The sequence below is a fragment of the Macaca fascicularis genome, chromosome 11 (genome assembly GCF_037993035.2).
Source record: "Macaca fascicularis isolate 582-1 chromosome 11, T2T-MFA8v1.1".
In the NCBI taxonomy this organism is placed as follows: domain Eukaryota; kingdom Metazoa; phylum Chordata; class Mammalia; order Primates; family Cercopithecidae; genus Macaca; species Macaca fascicularis.
In genome coordinates, this window is record NC_088385.1 from 3,727,908 (window position 1) to 3,749,544 (window position 21,637).

General features: G+C 48.8%; 1 protein-coding gene across 22 annotated transcripts; it reads right to left on the minus strand.

The window, feature by feature from the left end:
• Positions 1–183: 183 nt before the first annotated feature.
• FOXM1 (forkhead box M1) lies at positions 184–21,636 on the minus strand. 22 transcript variants are annotated; one of them, XM_074006082.1, is made up of 11 exons: positions 21,381–21,636; positions 18,108–18,656; positions 15,099–15,250; positions 13,513–13,533; positions 10,898–11,089; positions 8,898–9,026; positions 7,895–7,939; positions 7,235–7,307; positions 6,872–7,047; positions 3,932–3,965; positions 2,022–2,180 (listed from the first exon to the last, which is right to left on the minus strand). In XM_074006082.1, exons 2-11 carry the CDS (start codon positions 18,607–18,609, stop codon positions 2,167–2,169), a joined length of 1,338 nt encoding a protein of 445 aa, XP_073862183.1. In that variant the 5' UTR covers positions 18,610–18,656; positions 21,381–21,636; the 3' UTR covers positions 2,022–2,166. The 22 variants fall into 22 exon arrangements, with proteins under 22 accessions (XP_065379631.1, XP_005569878.3, XP_065379630.1 ...); XM_065523559.1 differs by lacking the exon at positions 13,513–13,533 and having other exon boundaries at positions 184–2,180; positions 7,235–7,304; positions 15,099–15,247; XM_005569821.4 differs by lacking the exon at positions 3,932–3,965 and having other exon boundaries at positions 184–2,180; positions 15,099–15,247.
• Between the last annotated feature and the right edge of the window lies 1 nt (position 21,637).

Consider the following 21,637-nt stretch of genomic DNA (forward strand, 5'->3'; position numbering starts at 1 on the left):
TCACCGTGGTCTCGATCTCCTGACCTTGTGATCCACCCGCCTCGGCCTCCCAAAGTGCTGGGATTACAGGCGTGAGCCACCGCGCCCGGCCTCCCTATCACCATTGTCTCCATCAACACCCTCTTTCTTTTCCAACCTCTCCTGGTGCCTTAGGAATCAGACACCAATAAACCACAGAGCCCAGCATGTCCACCCTCACTTTTATTGAGTAGATAGTTACAGTAGTGTTCTCAAGCCGGCTCACACCCTAGGCTGGGGCCTAGGGTGGCTCTTTGCAAAGCTGAGGGGCAAGCTAAGGAAGCCGGGCAGGTCAGGGGCTCTTTTGGCTTTCTCAAGCCTCCACCTGAGTGCTCGTCAATGCTAGTCTCCCTGGTATGACTGGGGACATTATCAGAGAAACATCTAATAGCGCACATCTGGGCACCCACACTCTGCTTCAGCTGCATCCTCCCACCCCAAATTCAACTCTTGACCCAATACAAAAGACTTTTTAAACCAGGATTTCTTCTTGCAGGAAAGTTCACGTGGAAACACGGGGAGGTGGCAGGGAGGGGCAAAAAGGACTCTGGCAAGCAGATCCACTTGTCTGGGTCCCTGCAGTAAAGAACCAAGATCCAGGTACCTCGGCCTGGAAGAAACCGTGCACTGCAGGTCTTCCCTTCTCTCGAAACTAAAAGCAAGGAACAGAAGTCAATTGAAACCCCAGTCATCCTACCCACCTTCTGGCAGTCTCTGGATAATGATCTAAGGAAATAAGCTTACATTTATAATTAGAGGATAATTTGGAGGATTGACACTATTTACAAGGGCCACCCTGCAAAGATCAGGGAAGGTGAGAGACTGCTGGGCACAGAATGGAAACAGGCTGGGGAGTTCCTAATCTCTTTTCACCATTGCCTTTGTTGTTCCCACCCTTCAGCTCCTGGGAAGGACAGCAGAGGAATCAGATACTCTTGGGGAACACAGGGTCCCAGCAGTGGCTAGGGTGTGACTGCTACCTTTGCATAATCAGGCAGCAGAGAGCTAAGAGGAGCAGAACAGTCCCTGCCTGCTGTCCTCACTCAGAGGCTTGGGGTGCACTGAGCCTCGGACTGCTCAGCCACAGGAGTGCCCAGGACGGTGGACAGCTTGGGCACAAGGGCAAGGGCAGGGCTCTACTGTAGCTCAGGAATAAACTGGGACCAGTTGATGTTGTCAGGGCCCAGTGGGTCCTCCTCCAGGCCAGGAAAGCTGATGTCCAGCAGGATCTTGCTGAGGCTATCATTCATTGTGTCCAGAACCAGGCCTTCTGTCAGAGAACGATTGGCTGCGAGGCCAGAAACCTGTGGCTCCGGGGAGCCTGGCTTGGGGACTTCTATATCTGAGGGAGAAGAGTTGCCAAAGGGGACGGAGGCGAGGTCTAAGGGTTCTGAACTGAGGAGCCTTTGCGGTGATTCAAAGGGGGGAACGCTTTTCAGTGGAGTGGTGCTGAGATCCATCAGCTCCAGGGGGTCAGGCAAGGGGCCAGAGGCGCCCTGGGGGGTTTGTACTGGGCTGAAATCCAGCCCCCCTACTTTGGCTGGGGGCGTGAGCCTCCAGGATTCAGGCGTTCTGGGGAGGACAGATTTGCTCGGGGTGGAGGAGATGGGCAGCGTTTCCTTAATGGGTGTCTTAAAAGGTCCTCCCTCTTCCTGGGGGTAGCTGAGCTGGGGGGCAGGCTGAGAGGAGTCTGCCGGGAACGGGAGTTCTGCGGCCCAGCGGGAAGTACTGGGCCCCTCTGAGAAGAGCAGCTCCGGCTCAGCCACGCAGGGAGGCAGTAGATGCTGTTTCCTCCGAGACCGGCTCCTCTCCCTCCTCTCCCTGTGTGGGATCACAAGCATTTCCGAGACACACCGGGTTGGCGACCTAAGCCCACCGTAGGACTTCTTGGGTCTTGGGGTGGGAGATTGGGGTGAATCCTCCCAGGAGTGAGATGATTCCTCTTTGAAGGACGGGGCCGGGGAGGGCCACTCTTCCAAGGGGGGGCTCTCCACTTTGATGGGTCTCGCTAAGTGCGGCATTTCCTCCCCAGGCTGGATTTGTTCCTCCTTGATAGACTGAACTGGAAGCAAAGGACACAGCCCTTCTCCACACAGCAGTTTCTCCTCTTTCCCTGGCCCTGCAGAAGGAAGAGGGGCTGTCCCCTCCTCAGCTAGCAGCACCTGAAAGGGAAACAGAGACAAGGTGAAAGGGAACTCTGGCTTCAGCCAACGGTCACCGGACAGGATGCACAAAAAAATCACATATTGGTACTGATCCTCTTTGTGTCGTTTTAAAGTCTTAAAATCTATTAAATATGAGAATACAATATATGTTGAAGCTGGCAGTTCAATTCTGGGGGTAAAAGATGAGAGCATGTAGTATGTAGTGGCATAATTCTAATAGCATTCATCCGAGAGGAAATAAAATTGCATGCCTGTCTTACACGGCTTACAAAGATTGAACGCATGCAAATTAGAACCTTAGGCTGGCCGGGTGCGGTGGCTCACGCCTGTAATCCCAGCACTTTGGGAGGCCGAGGCGGGCGGATCACAAGGTCAGGAGATCGAGACCACGGTGAAACCCCGTCTCTACTAAAAATACAAAAAAAAATTAGCCGGGCGCGGTGGCGGGCGCCTGTAGTCCCAGCTACTCGGGAGGCTGAGGCGGGAGAATGGCGTGAACTCGGGAGGCGGAGCTTGCAGTGAGCCGAGATCGCGCCACTGCACTCCAGCCTGGGCGACAGAGCGAGACTCCGTCTCAAAAAAAAAAAAAAAAAAGAACCTTAGGCTGCTCTGACGGTAGTGGGTAGTGACATTATTGTCACTAAAGTTGGTACACAACCCCCAACTGCTAAATTTGACTGGCTTTAAAAAAAATGAAAACCTTAAAATCATACAAATCCTGAAAGAGAATCTAGGAGACTACATATACAATCTGAGGGTGCGGGTGACCTTCTTAACCAAGACTGGAAACCCATAAGCTGTAAAAGAGAAGAGAGACATTTGACTACATACAAATGCAAAATTTTACTGTGGCAAGAGATACCATAAACAAAATTAAGACACAACAAACAAACAATGCCTGTAATCCCAGCACTTTGGGACACTGAGGCCAGTTTGAGACCAGCCTGAGCAACATAGTGAGATCCCATCTCTACAAAAAAATATTTTAATTAGCTGGGCGTGGTGGCGTGCACCTGCAGTTCCAGCCACAGGTGGGAGGCTGAAGTGGGAGGATCACTTGAGCCTGGGAGGTCGAGGATGCAGTGAGCCTTCATTACACCACTGGACTCCAGACTAGGCAACGTAGCAAGACCCTGTCTCCGAAGAAAAGAAAAGGAAAAAAAAGAAAAGAAAAGAGATAATAGAAGTAGAAAAATATCTTCAGCATAAAAGACAGAAGATTATTTTAACAACAAAGAGCTCTCACAGGGGGCTGGGCGCGGTGGCTCACGCCTGTAATCCAGCACTTTGGGAGGCTGAGGTAGGCAGATCATCTGAGGTCAGGAGTTCGAGACCAGCCTGACCAATATGGTGAAACCCTGTCTCTACTAAAAATACAAAATTAGCCGGGCATGGTGGCGGGCACCTGTAATCCCAGCTACTCAGGAGGCTGAGGCATGAGAATTACTTGAACCTGGGAGGCGGAGGTTGCCAAGATCACACCACTGTACTTCAGCCTGGGCGATAAAGCAAGACTCCATTTCAAAAAAAAAAGGGAAAAAAGAAAAACAAAGAGCTCTCACAAATTGATAACAGAACCTTTAGAAAAATGGGCAATGCCCATAAATAAGCAATCCATAGAGGACGATTCCAAGTCACCAAATGTAATGACAGGGTGCTCAGACTTACTGATAAACAAAGAAAGACAAAATTAAACAAGAGGGTGATGGGTGTACCAAAATCTCACAGATCGCCACTAAAGAACTTACTCATGTAACCAAACACCACCTGTTCCCCAAAAACCTATGGAAATAAAAGATTTAAAAATAAATAAATAAAACATTAAAAAAATTAAACAAGAAGACATAAGCTATACACATTAGATTGGCAAATAGTAGACTAATAATACCAATTGCTGGCAAAGATACAGATCTTATCATATATTGTTGGTTTAAACATGACTTATCATAGCTTTTTTGGAAAGCAATCTAGCAATATTTAGTAGAATTTAAAATACCTTCTCACCCAGCAATCTCACATCTGGGACTCTATCCTAGAGAAATGAAAGCACTAGTAACAGAGATCCTTGCAAACATATGTATTGCAATGTCATTCATTGGGCAAAAATTGAGAAACAGAATATGTCCATAAAAGTGGAATGGCTGAAAAATTTGTGGTGTAGCCACATCATGGAATATTACATGGACACTAAAAAATAATGAATTAGAACTATGCCAAGCGACTTGGAAGAACTTCCATGAGGTATTTTTGAGTTCAGACATGTAGAGGACGGGCGCGGTGGCTCACGCCTGTAATCCCAACACTTTGGGAGGCCAAGGCTGGCGGATCATGAGGTCAGGAGTTCGAGACCAGCCTGACCAACATGGTGAAACCCCATCTCTACTAAAAATACAAAAATTAGCTGGGCATGGTGGCGGGCACCTGTAATCTCAGCTACTCAAGGAGGCTGAGGCAGGAGAATCGCTTGAACCTGGGATGGGGAGGTTGTGGTGAGCCAAGATCATGCCACTGTACTCCAGCCTGGGCGACAGAGTGAGACTCCGTCTCAGAAAAAAAAAAAAGACATGTAGAGAAGTATGTACAACACGATCACATCATCAATGTTCTATGTGTTTTATGTGTACATATAAAATGGCTACCGCTATACATGTATATTATAACTAGGAGCATCGATAAAATATGCAAGAAAGCATCATAAATTATCAACCAGTTATCTTGGGAGTCGGGGTGATGTGGGTGATAGTAGGGTGGAGAGGGGAGCCAAAAAGGAAAGGGGAGAAAAAAACCACTGCATTAAAACCAAAACAGTGTACATGCTACAACCACATTAATGCATTTATGCTAAATTATGTATTTTTTAATATAATTTTGTGTGTAACATATTTTATTTATAATTAAAGACATTTTGTTTTAGAGACGGTCTCATTTTGTTGCTTAAGCTAGAACGCAGTGGCACGATTATAGCTCATTGCAGCCTCTAGCTCTGGAGCTCAAGTAATCCTTCTGCCTCAGCCTCCCAAGTGGCTGGGACAACAGGTATCCATGAAAATACCTGGCCAATAAAAAAAAAATGTTTTTTTTTGTTAGAGACAGGGTCTTACTTTGCTGCCCAGGCTGGTCTTGAACTCCTGGCCTCAAGTGATCCTCCTCCTTGGCCTCCCAAACTGCTAGGATTATAGGTGTGAGCCACTGTTCATGGCTCAAAATATTTTGTATATTAAAAAAGAAGCAAACCCAAGTTGCTCTGAACTCCAGAGTTGATGCTATTTTCATCTCTCTGAAGGGGATGGGGGAAGCCTTTCACTTTGGTTACATGTCAGCCCTTACTTACAGAACGCTTTAACAGCGCTAAGTGCAGATCTGATGGCTGATCCCAGTTTGCTCTGAATTTGCCCTTCTCACCTTCCCCTCAAGCGAGACCAGTGATACTCAAGCAGGGTGATTCCCTCCCTGCCAGGGGACATTTGGCAATGTCTGGAAGCATTTTAATTGTCGCACCTGTGGTGGGTGCTACTGGCATCTAGTGGGGAAAACAAGGGATGCTGCTAAACACCCTTCAATGCACAGGACAGTCCCTTCCACGTCCAACAAAGAATTCTCCAGCTGTGAACGTTAATAGGACTTACGTGAGAAACCCTGAGCTACTCTGACCCAGTCACCCTACTACTGCCAGGTACAAACTGCATTTCCTGCCTCCATGGCACTGCCCATTAGAATGCTCTCTCCACACCTGTTTGCTTACCCAAATCTACTTTTTCTTTTTTCTTTTTTGAGACAGGGCCTCACTATTGCTCAGGCTGGAGTGCAGTGGTACAAACAGGGCTCACTGCAGCCTCAACCTCCTGGGCTCAAGTGATCCTTCTGCCTCAGCCTCCTGAGTAGCTGGTACCACAGGCATGTACTACCACCCTGGCTAAATTTTTTTTTTTTTTTTGGTATTTTTAGCAGAGACTGGGGTCTTGCTATGTTGCCCTGGCTGGTCTTGAACTCTTGGTGGTAAGCAATACCCCTGCCTCGGCCTCCCAAAGTGTCGGGATTACAAGTGAGACCCACAGCGTCTAACCTCAAATCCACTTCTTTCTTTCTTTCTTTTTTTTTTTGAGACGGAGTTTCGCTCTGTCACCCAGGCTGGAGTGCAGTGGTGTGATCTCGGCTCACTGCAACCTCCCCCTCCTGGGCTCAAGTGATTCTCCAGCCTCAGCCTTCCGAGTAGCTGGGATTACAGGCATGTGCCACCACGCCCAGCTAATTTTTGCATTTTTTAGTAGAGACAGGGTTTCGCCACGTTGGCCACACTGGTCTCGAACTCCCGACCTCTTGATCCACCTGCCTTGGCCTCCCAAAGTGCTGGGATTACAGGCGTGAGAGACCGCACCTGACCAAATCCACCTCTTTCTAAGGCCTGCCTCCCTTGTGTATCTTCCTTAATCATCCTAGCTTATCTATCACAATCACCCTTGTCTGAATTCTTACAAACTCATCAGGTATTTATGGGCCTTCTGACACCACTGACATTGTAATCTAAATACCTTTTTAGCTCTTCTAATGCTATTACACTTCCCTATGTTTTTATGCCTTGTCTACTTTAAAAGCTCTCAAGGAACACTTCTCAGAGTGCTTTGCCAAGCTGAAGGTTCAACATTCTTAATGGGCCAGAATCTCTCTTCAGAGGAAAACAGGACACCCACCTTGGGGGCAATGCGGACTCGCTTGCTATGGCGGGCAAGCTCTGAGCTCATGAGGGAAGCCGCCAGGGGTAATGGCACCTTCACCGAGGGCTGCAACACCAGTGACTGGTTCACCGGGAATTGGATAGGCACCAGGTATGAGCTGACCCGTGGTAACAGTGGCTTCATCTTCCGCCCTAGGAGGAAACACGAGAGATCAGGAGCAGGGGGACTGGAGTACACCCCTTCTGAGCCCCAGGAGCTTTGCTCTCCTTCTCTGGGCTCAGATCCCTTTGAGGTGGGAACAGAATCCTGAAGTCTGGTTCCCTAAAGCTGTGCCCCCAGAACAAGGACCAGGCCCGAGGCCCCCTCTCCCATACTAACGTGCGCTCAGCGGGAGTTCAGTTTTGATGGTCATGTTCCGGCGGAGCTCTGGATTCGGTCGTTTCTGCTGCTGCTTGTGGCAGGTGGGGAGAGAAAGAAACCTGTGTTAATAAGGTAAAGAGGGGATGGCAAAACCCCACCAGCTGCTCTGGTGGCGTGTGCTTGAGTTAACCGACAGCCCAGAGAGAGGAGGCCAACCTGAGGGGATGGACGCAGGCGAGCGGTCTCCAAAACCATGGTTAGTGGGCTGGTGGGTGGCCTACAGACACGTGATGGCAGAGTGGCACTACCGCCTCACCCATGTGTCCTCAACACCCCTGGGGGATGCCAGAGCAGGTAGCTATATGCGTGACAAAGAAAAGCTAGGCACAAAAGTGAGCGAGCGCACTGCCGCCCGTGAGGCTGGCGCCATGCGCTTGTGGCCGCTGCAGCATGCTCCCCTGCCACGCCCCGCTCTGCTCAGTGTACCCCTGTGATGCCCATGGGAGGGGAGGGAAGTGGGTGTGTGCCCGAGTCTCAGTATGTTCTGTGTCTAGAGCTGGCAGTCACATGGCCATAGGCACCCTTCCCCACATCATAGCTTGTCTCTGTCCATAAAGCCATGCTGAGCAGTGAAAGGAAAACAAGGCCAAGCCCCGAGCCAGAGGGAAAGAACCTTACTGATTCCAAGTGCTCGGGCAATTGTGGAGACCCTGGGTCCAGTGGCTGGTGGCGGCCAGGCATTGTGGGAGAGAAAGGAGATGAAGTTACCACCAACGTGGTCAATTGGACCAGATCGGGAAAAACACCTATTCCTGACCGAAGACAAAAGACACCCCAGACAACCGTCCCTCCCAGGAGAATGGCTGCAGCCTTGTAGGCACTCTGAAATGCCAAAATAGCTTCTGTCTAAAGAGACGTTCTAGTAGCTCAGCTTCTGGTCTGCAGCCTAAGGAAGGGCTTTTTTTTTTTTTGACGGAGTTTCACTCTTACTGCCCAGGCTGGAGTGCAGTAGTACGATTTCAGCTCTCCACCACGTCTGCCTCCTGGGTTGAAGGGATTCTCTTGCCTCAGCCTCCCAGGTAGCTGGGATTACAGGCATGCGCCACCACACCCGGCTAATTTTGTATTTTTAGTAGAGACGGGGTTTCTCCATGTTGGTCAGGCCGAACTCCCGACCTCAGGTGATCCACCTGCCTCGGCCTCCCAAAGTGCTGGGATCACAGGCGTGAGCCACCGCACCCGGCAGGAAGGGCTTTTTTTAGAGCAAGCATTCCCAGAATTTCTTGGAAGAATCATCTGAGATGCTTGCTAAAAATACAAATTCCTGGGCCCATCCCAGAAGCGCTAAATCAAGAGCCCCAAGAGAGGGGTCTGGGAAGCTGTGTTTTAACAATGTCCCAGGCAATTCCCATTCACAGGGAAGTTAGGAAAACACTGCCCTGGGAAGCCCTCTCTGTTGGGTCAGAACAGCCCTCTCCTTGCTCTGGTCTAGCACAAAAATGTGTCATTTGGTATTTGTCAACTGTACTTAATTCAGTGGGTTTTGTGTAAGTCACTAATTGGCTGGCTTCTAACTCTCCCCCGATCAAATGAAAGCATCACTAGCAGAACTTGTTTCCTTTTGAGATGGCTATGACGACCTCCAACTTAGGCCCTATTTAGAGAAAAGCAGGGCATTCACCTTAAACACCTGGTCCAATGTCAAGTAGCGGTTGGCACTGGGGTGAATGGTCCAGAAGGAGACCTTGCCATTGGCAGACGTCTCCCGGACAAACATGTCATGCAGGGAAAGGTTGTGGCGGATGGAGTTCTGGAAGAAGAGCAAGACAATTGGTTATCAGTTACTTTAGGTTCAGAAACATCACCCTTCAAACACATGGGGAAACCAGCCTCAGGCCCCTCCCACTGTGCTTGGCACAGGCTTCCTCTGGTGTCTTTGTAGCCCTGTCTCTCGGCAACTCTCCTCACACTCCACACCGCAGAGCTGTCACCCTCAGCCATAAACCCATCTATTCTACGGGAACAAAGACTGATGTCAACCTTAGATTGTGATAAAGAAAAGACCTGGATAGCTGTCAGGGGCTAGAAAAGCAGAGTAAGGCTGTGAGGCAGTGATCAATAGCAAGACAGGTGAGTCAGAGAAATTAAGAAACTAGGGAATTAGGCCTGGCGTGGTGGCTCACGCCTATAATCCCAGCACTGTGGGAGGCCGAGGCGAGTGGATCACTTGAGGCCAGGAGTTTGAGACCAGCCTAGCAAACATGGCAAAACCCTGTCTCTGTCAAAAATATAAAAATTAGCCAGGCATGGTAGCGCATGCCTGTAGTCCCAACTAGTCGGGGGGCTGAGGCAGGAGAATCACTTGAACCTGGGAGGCAGAGAATGAAGCAAGCCAAGATCGTGTCACTGCACTCCAGCCTGGTTGACAGAGTGAGGCCCTGCCTCAAACAAACAAACAAGCAAACAGGAAACTAGGAAATTAAGGCTGGGTGTGGGGGCTCACACCTGTAATCACAGTGCACTGAGAGGCTAAGGCAGGAGGAGTGCTTGAGACTAGGAGTTCAGACCAGCCTGGGCAACATAATAACCAGCCTGGGCAACTGCCTTTACAACAACAACAAAAAAAATTAGTGGACTGTGGTAGTGCACCTGTTATCCCAACTACTTGGGAGGTTGAGGAGGGAAGAGCTTGAGCCCAAGGGGCTAAGGCTGTATTCCAGCCCAGGCAACAGAGTGAGACCCTGTCTCAAAAAACCAACCAAACAAAAAAAAACTAGGAAAGTAAGCTGATGGAAGGGAGTAAAGTTAAGAGTTCTACCATGAGGGGCCAGGTGCAGTGGCTCATGCCTGTAATCCCAGCACTTTGGGAGGCCGAGACGGGCGGATCATTTGATGTTAGGAGTTCGAGACCAGCCTGACCAACATGGTGAAACCCGTCTCTACTAAAAATACAAAAAAATTAGCCAGGTGTGGTGGTGCATGCCTGTAGTCCCAGCTACTTGGGAGGCTGAGGCAGGAGAATCGCTTGAACCTTGTAGGTGAAGGTTGCAGTGACCTGAGATCTGCCATTGCACTCCAGCCTGGGCGACAGAGCAAGACTCTGTCTCAAAAAAAAAAAAAAAAGAAAGAGTTCTACCATGAGGAAAACAAAGCACACTTGGCTTGGAACTGAGCACCCGTGAGAAGACCTCATTTGTGGCTCTGACACTGACCAACTGCATGAGCTACACTGACTCCCAGGCATCTTGGTCTTTCCATGAATGAAGTGAAAGGAAAACCCCTGCCCACTAGAAATGGTATGTGATGCTATAGGAGATGACGTCTTGGGTCATAAGGTTCACAGCATTCTTTTTTTTTAATCAAGACATTTTCATAAAACTACTTAGCCACTCTAGCTGCTGGCATCTAGGACTGCTGTTCAGTGTAGCAGAAAAGTGGGCTTGAGTGCTACATTGAAGACTCTTCGTGAACTTTAGGTAGTAACAGATGAAGTAGTTAAAGAGCTCTTGTTAATGATTTTGCCTGGATTCAATAAGATTGAGTCACAACCCAAAAGATACGTTTATCATTCTAGTATCCTTTGCACTTAACTGCTGTCCCAGATACAAGTTGCAGCACAGCACTGGAGACAGTCTGTCAGGCTGGACTGACCTTGATTTTGGTTGCATTGGGACATATTACCTTCCAGCCTGGCTTGGCAATGTGCTTAAAATAGGGAAAGTGGTCCTCTATCCAAGTATAGATGTCTTTCAAGGTCATGCGCTTCCTCTCAGTGCTGTTGATGGCGAATTGTATCATGGCCATGTAAGAGTAGGGTGGCCGCTCAGACACAGAGTTCTGCCAGGACGTTGATGGTCTCGAAGGTTCCTCAACCTGAGGATTATGACAAAGGGAATGACACAAAAGAGTTCATGAGAACTACCCCAACCCAAGCCCTTAAAGAATATCTAGAGAAACCTTTATCCCATAGGATGGTACTAGAAACAAACTCATCTGAGACCGCTATCTCATAGAATACAATTTTAGAGTTGGGAAGGATCTTGGAGATGATCTAGCCTAGACCCTAGCCAATAAGAAACTGGTTTTGTCATCATTCATTTTGTTGAATTTGGAGAAAATCCAGTCCCTTCCAGTTGTAATTTCGCAGGAAAGTTTGAGTATGTACTTTGATTCTCAAAGCATTGATGTTACACTAAAACCATGCCCATTTTTCAGACTTGTGGGTCAAGAAACCTAGGTCTTAGTCCCATTTCTATTCCTGATGTGTTGTGAATAAACCCATCTCATTTCAATGTTTGTATGAGAGAAATATTCCCAGGAGTATGAGTCAGACAATGCCTGCAAAGCACACAGTTAGGTAAGTTTTAGGCAAAGATCTGATCATTCACATTTTTTTTTCTTTTTTTGAGACAGGGTCTCACTGTGTCACCCAGGATAGAGTGTAGTGGCTAGATCACAGCTTACTGCAGCCCTGACCTCCCCAGGCTCAGGTGATCCTCCGGTCTCAGCCTCCAAGTAGCTGGGACTACAGGCATAAACCACCACGCCTGGCTATTTTTTTTTTTTTTAAATGGAGTTTCACTCTTGTTGCCCAGGCTGGAGTGCAATGGTGCAATCTTGGCTCACTGCAACCTCTGCCTCCTGGGTTCAAGCGATTCTCCTGTCTCAGCCTCCCAAGTAGCTGGGATTACAGGTGCCTGCCACCACGCCCGGCTACTTTTTTTGTATTTTTAGTGGAGATGGGGTTTCACAATATTGGCTAAGCTAGTCTCGAACTCCTGACCTCAGGTGATCCACCTGCGTCGGCCTCCCAGAGTGATGGGATTACAGGCGTGAGCCATTGTGTCCGGCTATTTTTTTTTTTTTTTTGTATTTTTAGTAGAGACCAGGGTTTTGCTATGTTGCCCAGGCTGCCCTAGAACTCTTGGGCTCAAGTAATCTGTCCACCTTGGCCTCCCAAAGTGCTGGGATTACAATTGTGAGCCACCATGCTCACATTTTTAAAAACTGAGATATTACTTCCTAAAGTACACAAATTTTATGTTTATAGCACAATTAATATTTACTTATGTACACATGCATGTACATTTTCACTTTTTTTTTTTTTGAGACGGAGTTTGGCTCTTGCTGCCCAGGTTGGAGTGCAATGGCACGATCTTGGCTCACCACAAGCTCTGCCTCCTGGGTTCAAGTGATTCTCCTGCCTCAGTCTCCTGAGTAGCTGGGATTACAGGCATGTACCACCACGCCCAACTAATTTTGTATTGTTAGTAGAGGCAGGGTTTCTCCATGTTGGTCAGGCTGGTCTCAAATTCCTGACCTCAGTTGATCCATCCACCTCGGCCTCCCAAAGCCCTGCGATTACAAGCATGAGTTACCGCGCCTGGCCAAATTTTCACTTTTAAAGATTGTTGAGCTGGAGGCCATAATCCTAAGTGATTTAATGCAGGAACGGAAAATCAAATACTGCATGTTCTCACTTATAAGTAGGAACTAGGCCAGGTATGGTGGCTCACGCCTGTAATCCCAACACTTTGGGAGGCCAAGGCAGGAGGATGACGAGCTCAAGAGATTGATACTATCCCGGCCAACATGGTGAAACCTTGTCTCTACTAAAAATAAAAAAATTAGCCGGGCGTGGTGGCGGGTGCCTGTAGTCCCAGCTACTCGGGAGGCTGAGGCAGGAGAATCACTTGAACCTGGGACGCAGAGGTTTCAGTGAGCAGAGATTGTGCCACTGCACTCCAGCCTGGCAACAGAGCGAGAATCCGTCTCAAAGAGAGAAAAAAAAAAAAAAAAAAAAAAGAGGCTGGGCATGGTGGCTCACACCTGTAATCCCAGCACTTTGGGAGGCCAAGGCGAGTGGATCATGATGTCAGGAGTCCAAGACCAGCCTGGCCAACATAGTGAAACCCCGTCTCTACTAAAAATACAAAAATTAGCCAGGCGTGGTGGCGGGTACCTGTAATCCCAGCTACTCAGGAGGTTGAGGCAGGAGAATTGCTTGACCTGGGAGGTGGAGGTAGCAATGAGCTGAGATCGCACTACTACACTCTAGCCTGGGACACAGAGCAAGACTCTGCCTCAAAAAAAAAAAAAAAAAAAGGAAGAGCTAAACATTGAGCACACGTGGATACGAGGAAGGGAACAGTAGACAACAGGGCCTACTTGAGGGTGGAGCGTGGGAAGATGGGGAGATAGAAAAACTACCTAGCAGGTACTATGCTCACTACCTGGGGGACAAAATCATTTGTACGCTAAAGCCCAGCAACACACAATATACCCATGTAACATACCTGCACATGTGCCCCCTGAACCTAAAATAAAAGTTGAGAAGAAAATAAAGGTTGTTGAATGAATGATTAACACATATATACAATAGAATCTAGATGTATTATATTGGTAACTGTGGAAAAAAACAACCCAGACTACACGATTGGGTTCAATTTTGATTGCTAGGGAAGTATTTAAAATTCATATCTAGGCCAGGCTGGTGGTTCATGCCTGTAATCCCAGCACTTTGGGAGGCTGAGGCAGGAGGATCCCTAGAGCCCAGGAATTTGAAATCAGCCTGGGCAACAGGGCAAAACCCCATCTCTACAAAAAATACAAAAATTAGCTGGGCATGGTGGTGTGCACCTGAGTCCCAGCTACTCAGAGGACTGAGGTGGGAGGATCAGCTGAGCCTGGGAGGTCGAGGTGGGAGGATCAGCTGAGCCTGGGAGGTTGAGGTGGGAGGATCAGCTGGGCCTAGGAGGTCGAGGCTGCAGAGAGCCATGATTGCACCATTGTGCTCCAGCCTGGGCAACAGAGCAAGATGCTGTCTTAAAAAAAAAATTTATATATAAACTGACTTTGTCTGCTATTAATATTATATCTTCTAATAAAATTACCTTATTATATTATATTCAATTTACACTGTTCATACTGTGGGAGACATCTTTTTTTTTTTTTTTTTTTTTTGAGATGGAGTCTCGCTCTGTCGCCCAGGCTGGAGTGCAGTGGCCAGATCTCGGCTCACTGCAAGCTCCGCCTCCCGGGTTCCCACCATTTTCCTGCCTCAGCCTCCCGAGTAGCTGGGACTACAGGTGCTCGTCACCTCGCCCGGCTAGTTTTCTGTATTTTTTTGGTAGAGACGGGGTTTCACCGTGTTAGCCAGGATGGTCTCGATCTCCTGACCTCGTGATCCGCCGGTCTTGGCCTCCCAAAGTGCTGGGATTACAGGCTTGAGCCACCGCGCCCGGCCTGGGAGACATCTTTAAAGTTCAAGAGGGGCCGGGCGCGGTGGCTCAAGCCTGTAATCCCAGCACTTTGGGAGGCCGAGGCGGGTGGATCACGAGGTCAGGAGATCGAGACCATCCTGGCTAACACGGTGAAACCCCGTCTCTACTAAAAATACAAAAAACTAGCCGGGCGTGGTGGCGGGCACCTGTAGTCTCAGCTACTCGGGAGGCTGAGGCCGGAGAATGGCGTGAACCCGGGAGGCGGAGCTTGCAATGAGCCGAGATCACGCCACTGCACTCCAGCCTGGGCGACACAGCGAGACTCCGTCTCAAAAAAAAAAAAAAGTTCAAGAGGATTCCCAAAGTGAAGACCTCTTAATCATTTCCTGAATACCTACTAAGGACAGAATACTAAACCCAGTGCTGGTTGGAATACAGAGTGACCAAGGGGATCTGCCCTCAAGGAAATTTCACGGATCGGGGAGAAAAGATCCCAGGCAGAAAAGAAAAGTAGCTCAAAAGTTACACAGAAGAGCATGAAGTGGAGAGCTAACACCAGAACTCGGCAATTCTGGTCCATCAGGCCACTTGATCCATTTCCCTACCTAGGAATTCCCTACACTGGATCTGAATCTTTAGTGAGGGACAGAACAATTCACCTTAACCTGTCTCTGCTCCAGGTGACAATTCTCCTTCTCCTCCATCTCTTGCTTGATGCTGCAGGAGCCCAGTCCATCAGAACTCGTCTTTCGGAGCCACTGGATGTTGGATAGGCTCTTGTTGATAGTGCAGCCTGCTGCCTCACCATCTGCTAGAGGGAAAATCATCCAACACCCCACTTAGCTGCCTCATCAGATGCCCAGTATGTCCATCAGAATTGGTGGCTAGCAGGCCAGGCGCAGTGGCTCACACCTGTAATCCTAGCACTTTGGGAGGGCGAGGTGGGTGGACCTCCCGAGGTCAGGAGTTCAAGACCAGCCTGGCCAACATGGTAAAACCCCATCTCTACCAAAAATACATAATTAGCTGGGTGTGGTGGCACACACCTGTAGTCCCAACAACTCAGGAGGCTGAGATAGGAGAATCGCTCGAACCTGGGAGGCGGAGGCTGCAGTGAGCCAACACTGCGCCATTGCACTCCAGCCTGGGTGAGACAGAGTTGAGACTCTGTCTCAAAAAAAAACAAAAAAACAAAAAAAAGAGGCCGGGGGCGGTGGCTCAAGCCTGTAATCCCAGCACTTCGGGAGGCCGAGACAGGTGGATCACGAGGTCAGGAGATTGAGACCATCCTGGCTAACACGGTGAAACCCCGTCTCTACTAAAAAAAATACAAAAAACTAGCCGGATGAGATGGCGGGTGCCTGTAGTCCCAGCTACTCAGGAGGCTGAGGCAGGAGAATGGCGTAAACCCGGGAAGCGGAGCTTGCAGTGAGCTGAGATCCCGCCACTGTACTCCAGCCTGGGCGACAGAGCGAGACTCCATCTCAAAAAAAAAAAAAAAAGAAAAGAAAGAATTGGTGGCTAGGGATCATTTGTCCAAGACCTCTACCTTTAGGGACAGAGAACACATGCTGAATCTATTGTGGCTCTAAGTTATTCTGCCCCATTATGCATTTCAGGAAAACTGTAGGAGCATAGTTCAAATTGCATTTCAAGCTGAGCCACACTGAGCCTTAGAGATCAATCAAGGCAGCCTTACAAAAGAATTATTGAGATCTGCACACCAAAATAGTCACTTTTCAGCCTGGGCAATATAGTGGGACCCCATCTCTGCAAAAAGAAAAAAAAAATTAACTGGGCATGATAGTGCATGCCTGTAGTCCCAGCTACTTGGGAGGCTGAGGTGGGAGAATGGCTTGAGTCCAGGCGTTCAAGGCTAGAGTGAGCTGGGATTGCGCCACTGCACTCTAGCCTGGGTGACAGAGCGAGACCCCATCTCTAAAGAAAAAGTCATTTTCCTCCTCTTGCTTCAGCTTTCTCCCTTATCAAGAAGGAAAATGAGGCCAGGCACAGTGGCTCACGCCTGTAATCCCAGTACTTTGGGAGACCAAGGTGGGCGAATCACCTGAGGTCAGGAGTTCAAGACCAACCTGGCTAACATGGCGAAACCGTGTCTCTACTAAGGACAATCACTTGAAACCAGGAGGCAGAGGTCGCAGTGAGCTGACTGCACTCCAGCCTGGGCAACAGAGCAAGACTCCATCTCAAAAAAAAAAAAAAAAAAAAAAAGAAGGAAAATGAAGTCAGGCGCTGTGGTTCATGCCTGTAATCCCAGCACCTTGGGAGGCCCATATGGTTGGATCCCTTGAGCTCAGGAGTCTGAGACCAGCCTGGGCAACATAGTGAGACCCCTTCCTCATTTATGTATTTTTTGAGACCCCTTCTTTTGTTCATTTTTATTTTTTTTTGAGACAGAGTCTCGCTCTGTGGCCAGGTTGGAATGCAGTGGCACAATCTCGGCTCACTGCAACCTCCGCCTCCCAGGTTCAGCGATTCTCCTGCCTCAGCCTCCAGAGTAGCTGGGACTATAGGCGCCTGCCACCACGCCTGGCTAATTTTTGTATTTTTGGAAGAGACGGGGTTTCACCATTTTGGCCAGGATGGTCTCGATCTCTTGACCTCATGATCTGCCCGCCTCGGCCTCCCAAAGTCCTGGGATTATTACAGGTGTGAGCCACCGCACCCAGCTGAAACCCCTTCTTAATAATAAAAAAAACAAAACAAAACATTTTTTTAAATAGAAATTTTGTTGTTGTTGTGTTTTTTTTTTTTTTGAGACAGAGTCTCATTCTGTTGGCCAGGCTAGAGTGCAATGGTGCAATCTTGGCTCACAGCAACCTCCGACTCCTGGGTTCAAGCAATTCTCCTGCTTCGGCCTCCCAAGTGGCTGGGATTACAGGGGCCTGCCACCACGCCCAGCTAATTTTTTGTATTTTTAGTAGAGATGGGGTTTTACCATGTTGGCCAGGCTGGTCTCAAACTCCTGACCTCAGGTGATCCACCTGCCTCGGCCTCCCAAAGTGCAGGGATTATAGGCGTGAGCCACCACGCCTAGCCAAGATTTTTTTTAAGAAAGGAAAATTATTTTTACTTTCTTTTGGGTCAATACAAAGGATAAACAGAGATAATCCTTTTACAACATAAACAAAGCAACAGAAATTCTAAATTATAATTGTAACCCTTTCAACAGCACCCAAAGGGGCTGGGTCAAGCTTTCAGGATGAAGACAAGACTTTCATTGGCTCAGGCTAGATGCCTGATTGTTCTGGTTTTTTTGAGACACAATCTTGCTCTGTCGCCCAGGCTTGAGTGCCATGTGCGATCTTGGCTCACTGCAGCCACCTCCTCCTGGCCTGGGCAACATAGTGAGGTGATTCTCCTGCCTCAGTCTCCAGAGTAGCTGGGACTATAGGCGTGAGCCACCACGCTTGGCTAGTTTTTAAAATATTTTTAGTTGAGACAGGTTTCACCATGCCATGTTGGCCAGGCTAGTCTCGAACTGCTGACCTCAAGTGATCTGCCTGCCTCAGCCTCCTAAAGTGCTGGGATTACAGGGGTGAGCCACTGTGCTCGGCCAGATGCCTGACTGTTGCAAGCATCAAGACTGACCACAGACCTTGCCACTAAAGGCTGGGCACCCTCACCCCTTTCCCTGGAAGACCACATACCACAGGTCTCCCGTTTCTGCTCGCAAAGGGCTCCAGGTGGTCTAGGAAGATTCCCATCCCTAGCTGCAGGTTGTGGTCCCAAGGTCTCCAGGGTCACTTCTGTCCTTTTGGCATCATAGCTGGTTTGGGTTTGAGGCTGGAGTCCTGGAGGCTGAGTTGGGGCTCCCCCACAACTGATGAGGATGAATTTGTTGGGCCCACTACTGCCGCTCTCTTTTCCCTTGGCAGTCAGTGCAGTGATGATGCTGTGGATGTCGGCATTGTTGGGGATGGCCACCACTTGGGTGTTGGACATGGTGGGGTGGTTAATAATCTTGATCCCAGCTGGAAACTTGCAAGTGTTGGACTCTGCCACTTCCTTGGAGGCCTCTGCTTGGTTAGGCTCCTGTCGGGCAGGGGATCTCTTGGGTTCCTCCTCTGATGTTTCACTTGGGGCATTTTGAACAGGAAGGGGCAGCCTCCGTCTTTTGAGAATCAGTGGCCGACGGGGGCTGGTTTTCATTATGAATCTGCGTTTTCACTCTCCATTGAGAATCACAAGTGTCGACCCTGGAGAATGCAAACAGCAGCAAGATGTTAGAGATTTTTTAGGCTGAGAAGAGGTTCTTTTAGAGAAAGGTGCTCCTCTTCATATGATCAGGAACATGAGCCTAAAGGCCCAGGTAAACACTCCATGGACTTTTGTAAAGACCTCAGATAATAAGGAGATAAGCTTTACTGACAAAAGAAGGCTAAAATTACAGCAGACAGAAGCAATTCAAAGGGTAAAAATGGGACTGGGCTGGAGATAGACAAAGATCTCCTTCTTGAAGCTTCAAAATATTTAGCTACAGAAGTGGATGGGATAGCTACAAATATGTGGAAATCTCTATAATTGCCTACTATAATATAAATAGATCACTTGCAATGACTGTATGGACAGGAATGGAAGATGCTAGAATAGGAAAGCATATGGTAGTTAGGAGTCCTGACAAAACTCTGATCCCATAATCCATTCTAAGATAAAGCCTTTTAATTTTTTTTTTTTTTTTTTTTTTTTTGAGACAGAGTCTCACTCTGTCACCCAGGCTGGAGTGCAGTGGCACAATCTCAGTTCACTGCAATTTCTGCTGCCTGGGTTTAAGCGATTCCCATGCCTCAGCCTCCTGAGTAGCTGGGATTACAGGCGCCTGCCACCACACCCGGTTAATTTTTGTATTTTTAGTAGAGACAGGGTTTCATCATGTTGCTCAGGCTGGTCTTGAACTCAGGTGATCCACCTGGCTTGGCCTCCCAAAGTGCTGGGATTACAGGCATGAGTCACCGCAAGTCACCTGGCCAAGCTTTTTAACTTTTATGTTACTTTGTAAATAGGACCAGTGCACACAGAATCAGGGAAGAAAGGCAGATTGTACTATTGCCACACTACTGGAAAAATCATCTCCCAGTTTACAAAACCTCACATAAAATGGAAACCTCTATTGAAGGCCCATGTAAAGCTGTGCAGCTTGTTCACTGAACAACTTTAGAGGGTGACATTTATTTCACACGCTATTATACTTGCTATAATTTAAAAAGAATGTGTTCTTTTACAATTCGTACTGTATTTATACAGTGGCATTTTAGTACTTGCATGTGGTTATACATATTTTAACTTTCTAAGCATGCCACTTTATTAATTTCTTTTCCAGAAATAAGACTGTAACCCCTGTCTCCTTACCACCAGAATGAGCTATCATCAATACACTAAGGTGGTTCTGAAATGCTAACAGCATAGTCTTTTTTTTTCTTTTTAAGTCTTTTGTTGATTTTTTTAATTTTTTTTTTTTTTTTTGAGAGGAAGTTTCGCTCTTGTCACCCAGGCAAGACCAATGGCGCGATCTCAACTCACTGCAACCTCCGCCTCCGGGGTTGAAGCGATTCTTCTGCCTCAGCCTCCCGAGTAGCTGCAATTACAGGCGCCCACCACCACGCCAGGCTAATTTTTATCTATTTATTTATTTTTAGTAGAAACAGGGTTTCACCATGTTTACCAGGCTGGTCTTGAACTCCTCAGATGATCCACCCGCCTCGGCCACCCAAAGTGCTGGGATTACAGGCGTGAGCCACTGCACCCAGCCTTTTGTTGATTTTAATAGATACATGGAATACTCTACCATTAAGCAAAATTGTATAATTCTATTTCATGGAACTTTGGGAGACAGAGGAATTGGCTGTCTCTTTTTTAGGACACTTATTCTCTCCCTGAAAAGCAACTGTAATTTTTTGACATTTGTCATCTGCAGAGTTCACAGGCCCGCCACACCTCTACCTCCAAATCTCAGTTTTACTTTCTTTTTTTTTTTTTTTTTTTTTTTTTTTTGAGACGGAGTCTCGCTCTGTCGCCCAGGCTGGAGTACAGTGGCCGGATCTCAGCTCACTGCAAGCTCCGCCTCCCGGGTTCACGCCATTCTCCTGCCTCAGCCTCCCGAGTAGCTGGGACTACAGGCGCCCGCCACCTCGCCCGGCTAGTTTTTTGTATTTTTTAGTAGAGACGGGGTTTCACCGTGTTAGCCAGGATGGTCTCGATCTCCTGACCTCGTGATCCGCCCGTCTCGGCCTCCCAAAGTGCTGGGATTACAGGCGTGAGCCACCGCGCCCGGCCAGTTTTACTTTCACTTCAGATCTTTCCAGGCTTCCCTCTCTCCCCGCATCGATCAGTAGATATTATTCCTCTTTTTCCACAGGATATCTAGGTCTTAATTTTTTCTTCTACTTTCTGACCAGCCTGATATTATTATTGCCAACACTTTCTTGCCCGGGAAACTTCCAGAGTGGTCCTCTGAGCCATCTCCATCCTGAGCGGGGAAATCTTGCTACATTCTCAGGACCCAGGAGAAGGGCCCTGCAAATGGGTAAGACGGAGGCAGTGCTGCCTAGTGGTGAGAGCCTGGGAGCAGGGGAGTATGTGTGCAGGTTGGTCTTTGACTCAACGTAGTACAATTGTGCTCAGTGTTCATCTCAGCCGCAGCCGGCCTAAGAAAGGCCACCCCAGCCCTCCCGAGGCCGTGGGCAGCGTGCAGAGGTCAGACTTCCAGGGAAGGCCAAGGGGCGCTTTAAGTAATGAGACGGCCCCGGCCAGGAGGTTGGATGCAGAAAACATTTGCACCCGGGCTCAGATTCTTCCCGTGTGGCCCAAACCTCCACTCGTGGCCCGTGCCCTGCTGCCAGACGCCCTGACCTCCGCGCCCGGAGGCCTCGCTCCCCGCCTGTGCCCAGGCCAGGCCCGGGACTCCATTCCTGTATCCCGCTCACCTCCAGACTGCAGTCGCCGCCGCCGTTGGGCCGTGGCTCCGAAGGCGGGCTCCGGGCTCCTCCAACCTGCGGGCCGAGCCAGGGCCCCCGGACGGGGGCTCGCGCCGGACCGGCCGGGTCCCCGGCGGTGCGGGCCGGGTGGGAACCCCGGGGGATCCCGGGAGGGGAGGGGGTCCCTGGCCGGGGCCGGGGGTGGGGTCTGGCACCGGAGCTTTCAGTTTGTTCCGCTGTTTGAAATTGGCGCCGGCGGAGCGTTA

Bases quoted from the DNA above. Each gene is read 5' to 3' on its own strand.
- FOXM1 (XM_005569820.4), bottom strand. From the start codon at position 18,609: ATGAAAACCAGCCCCCGTCGGCCACTGATTCTCAAAAGACGGAGGCTG. The intron at 7,940-8,897 runs GTGAATGCCCTG...GGCCGCCACCAG, and splicing joins CATTGGACCAGGTGTTTAAG to CCACTGGACCCAGGGTCTCC. The intron at 7,308-7,894 runs GTAAGGTTCTTT...ACCTGCCACAAG, and splicing joins TGCCCGAGCACTTGGAATCA to CAGCAGCAGAAACGACCGAA.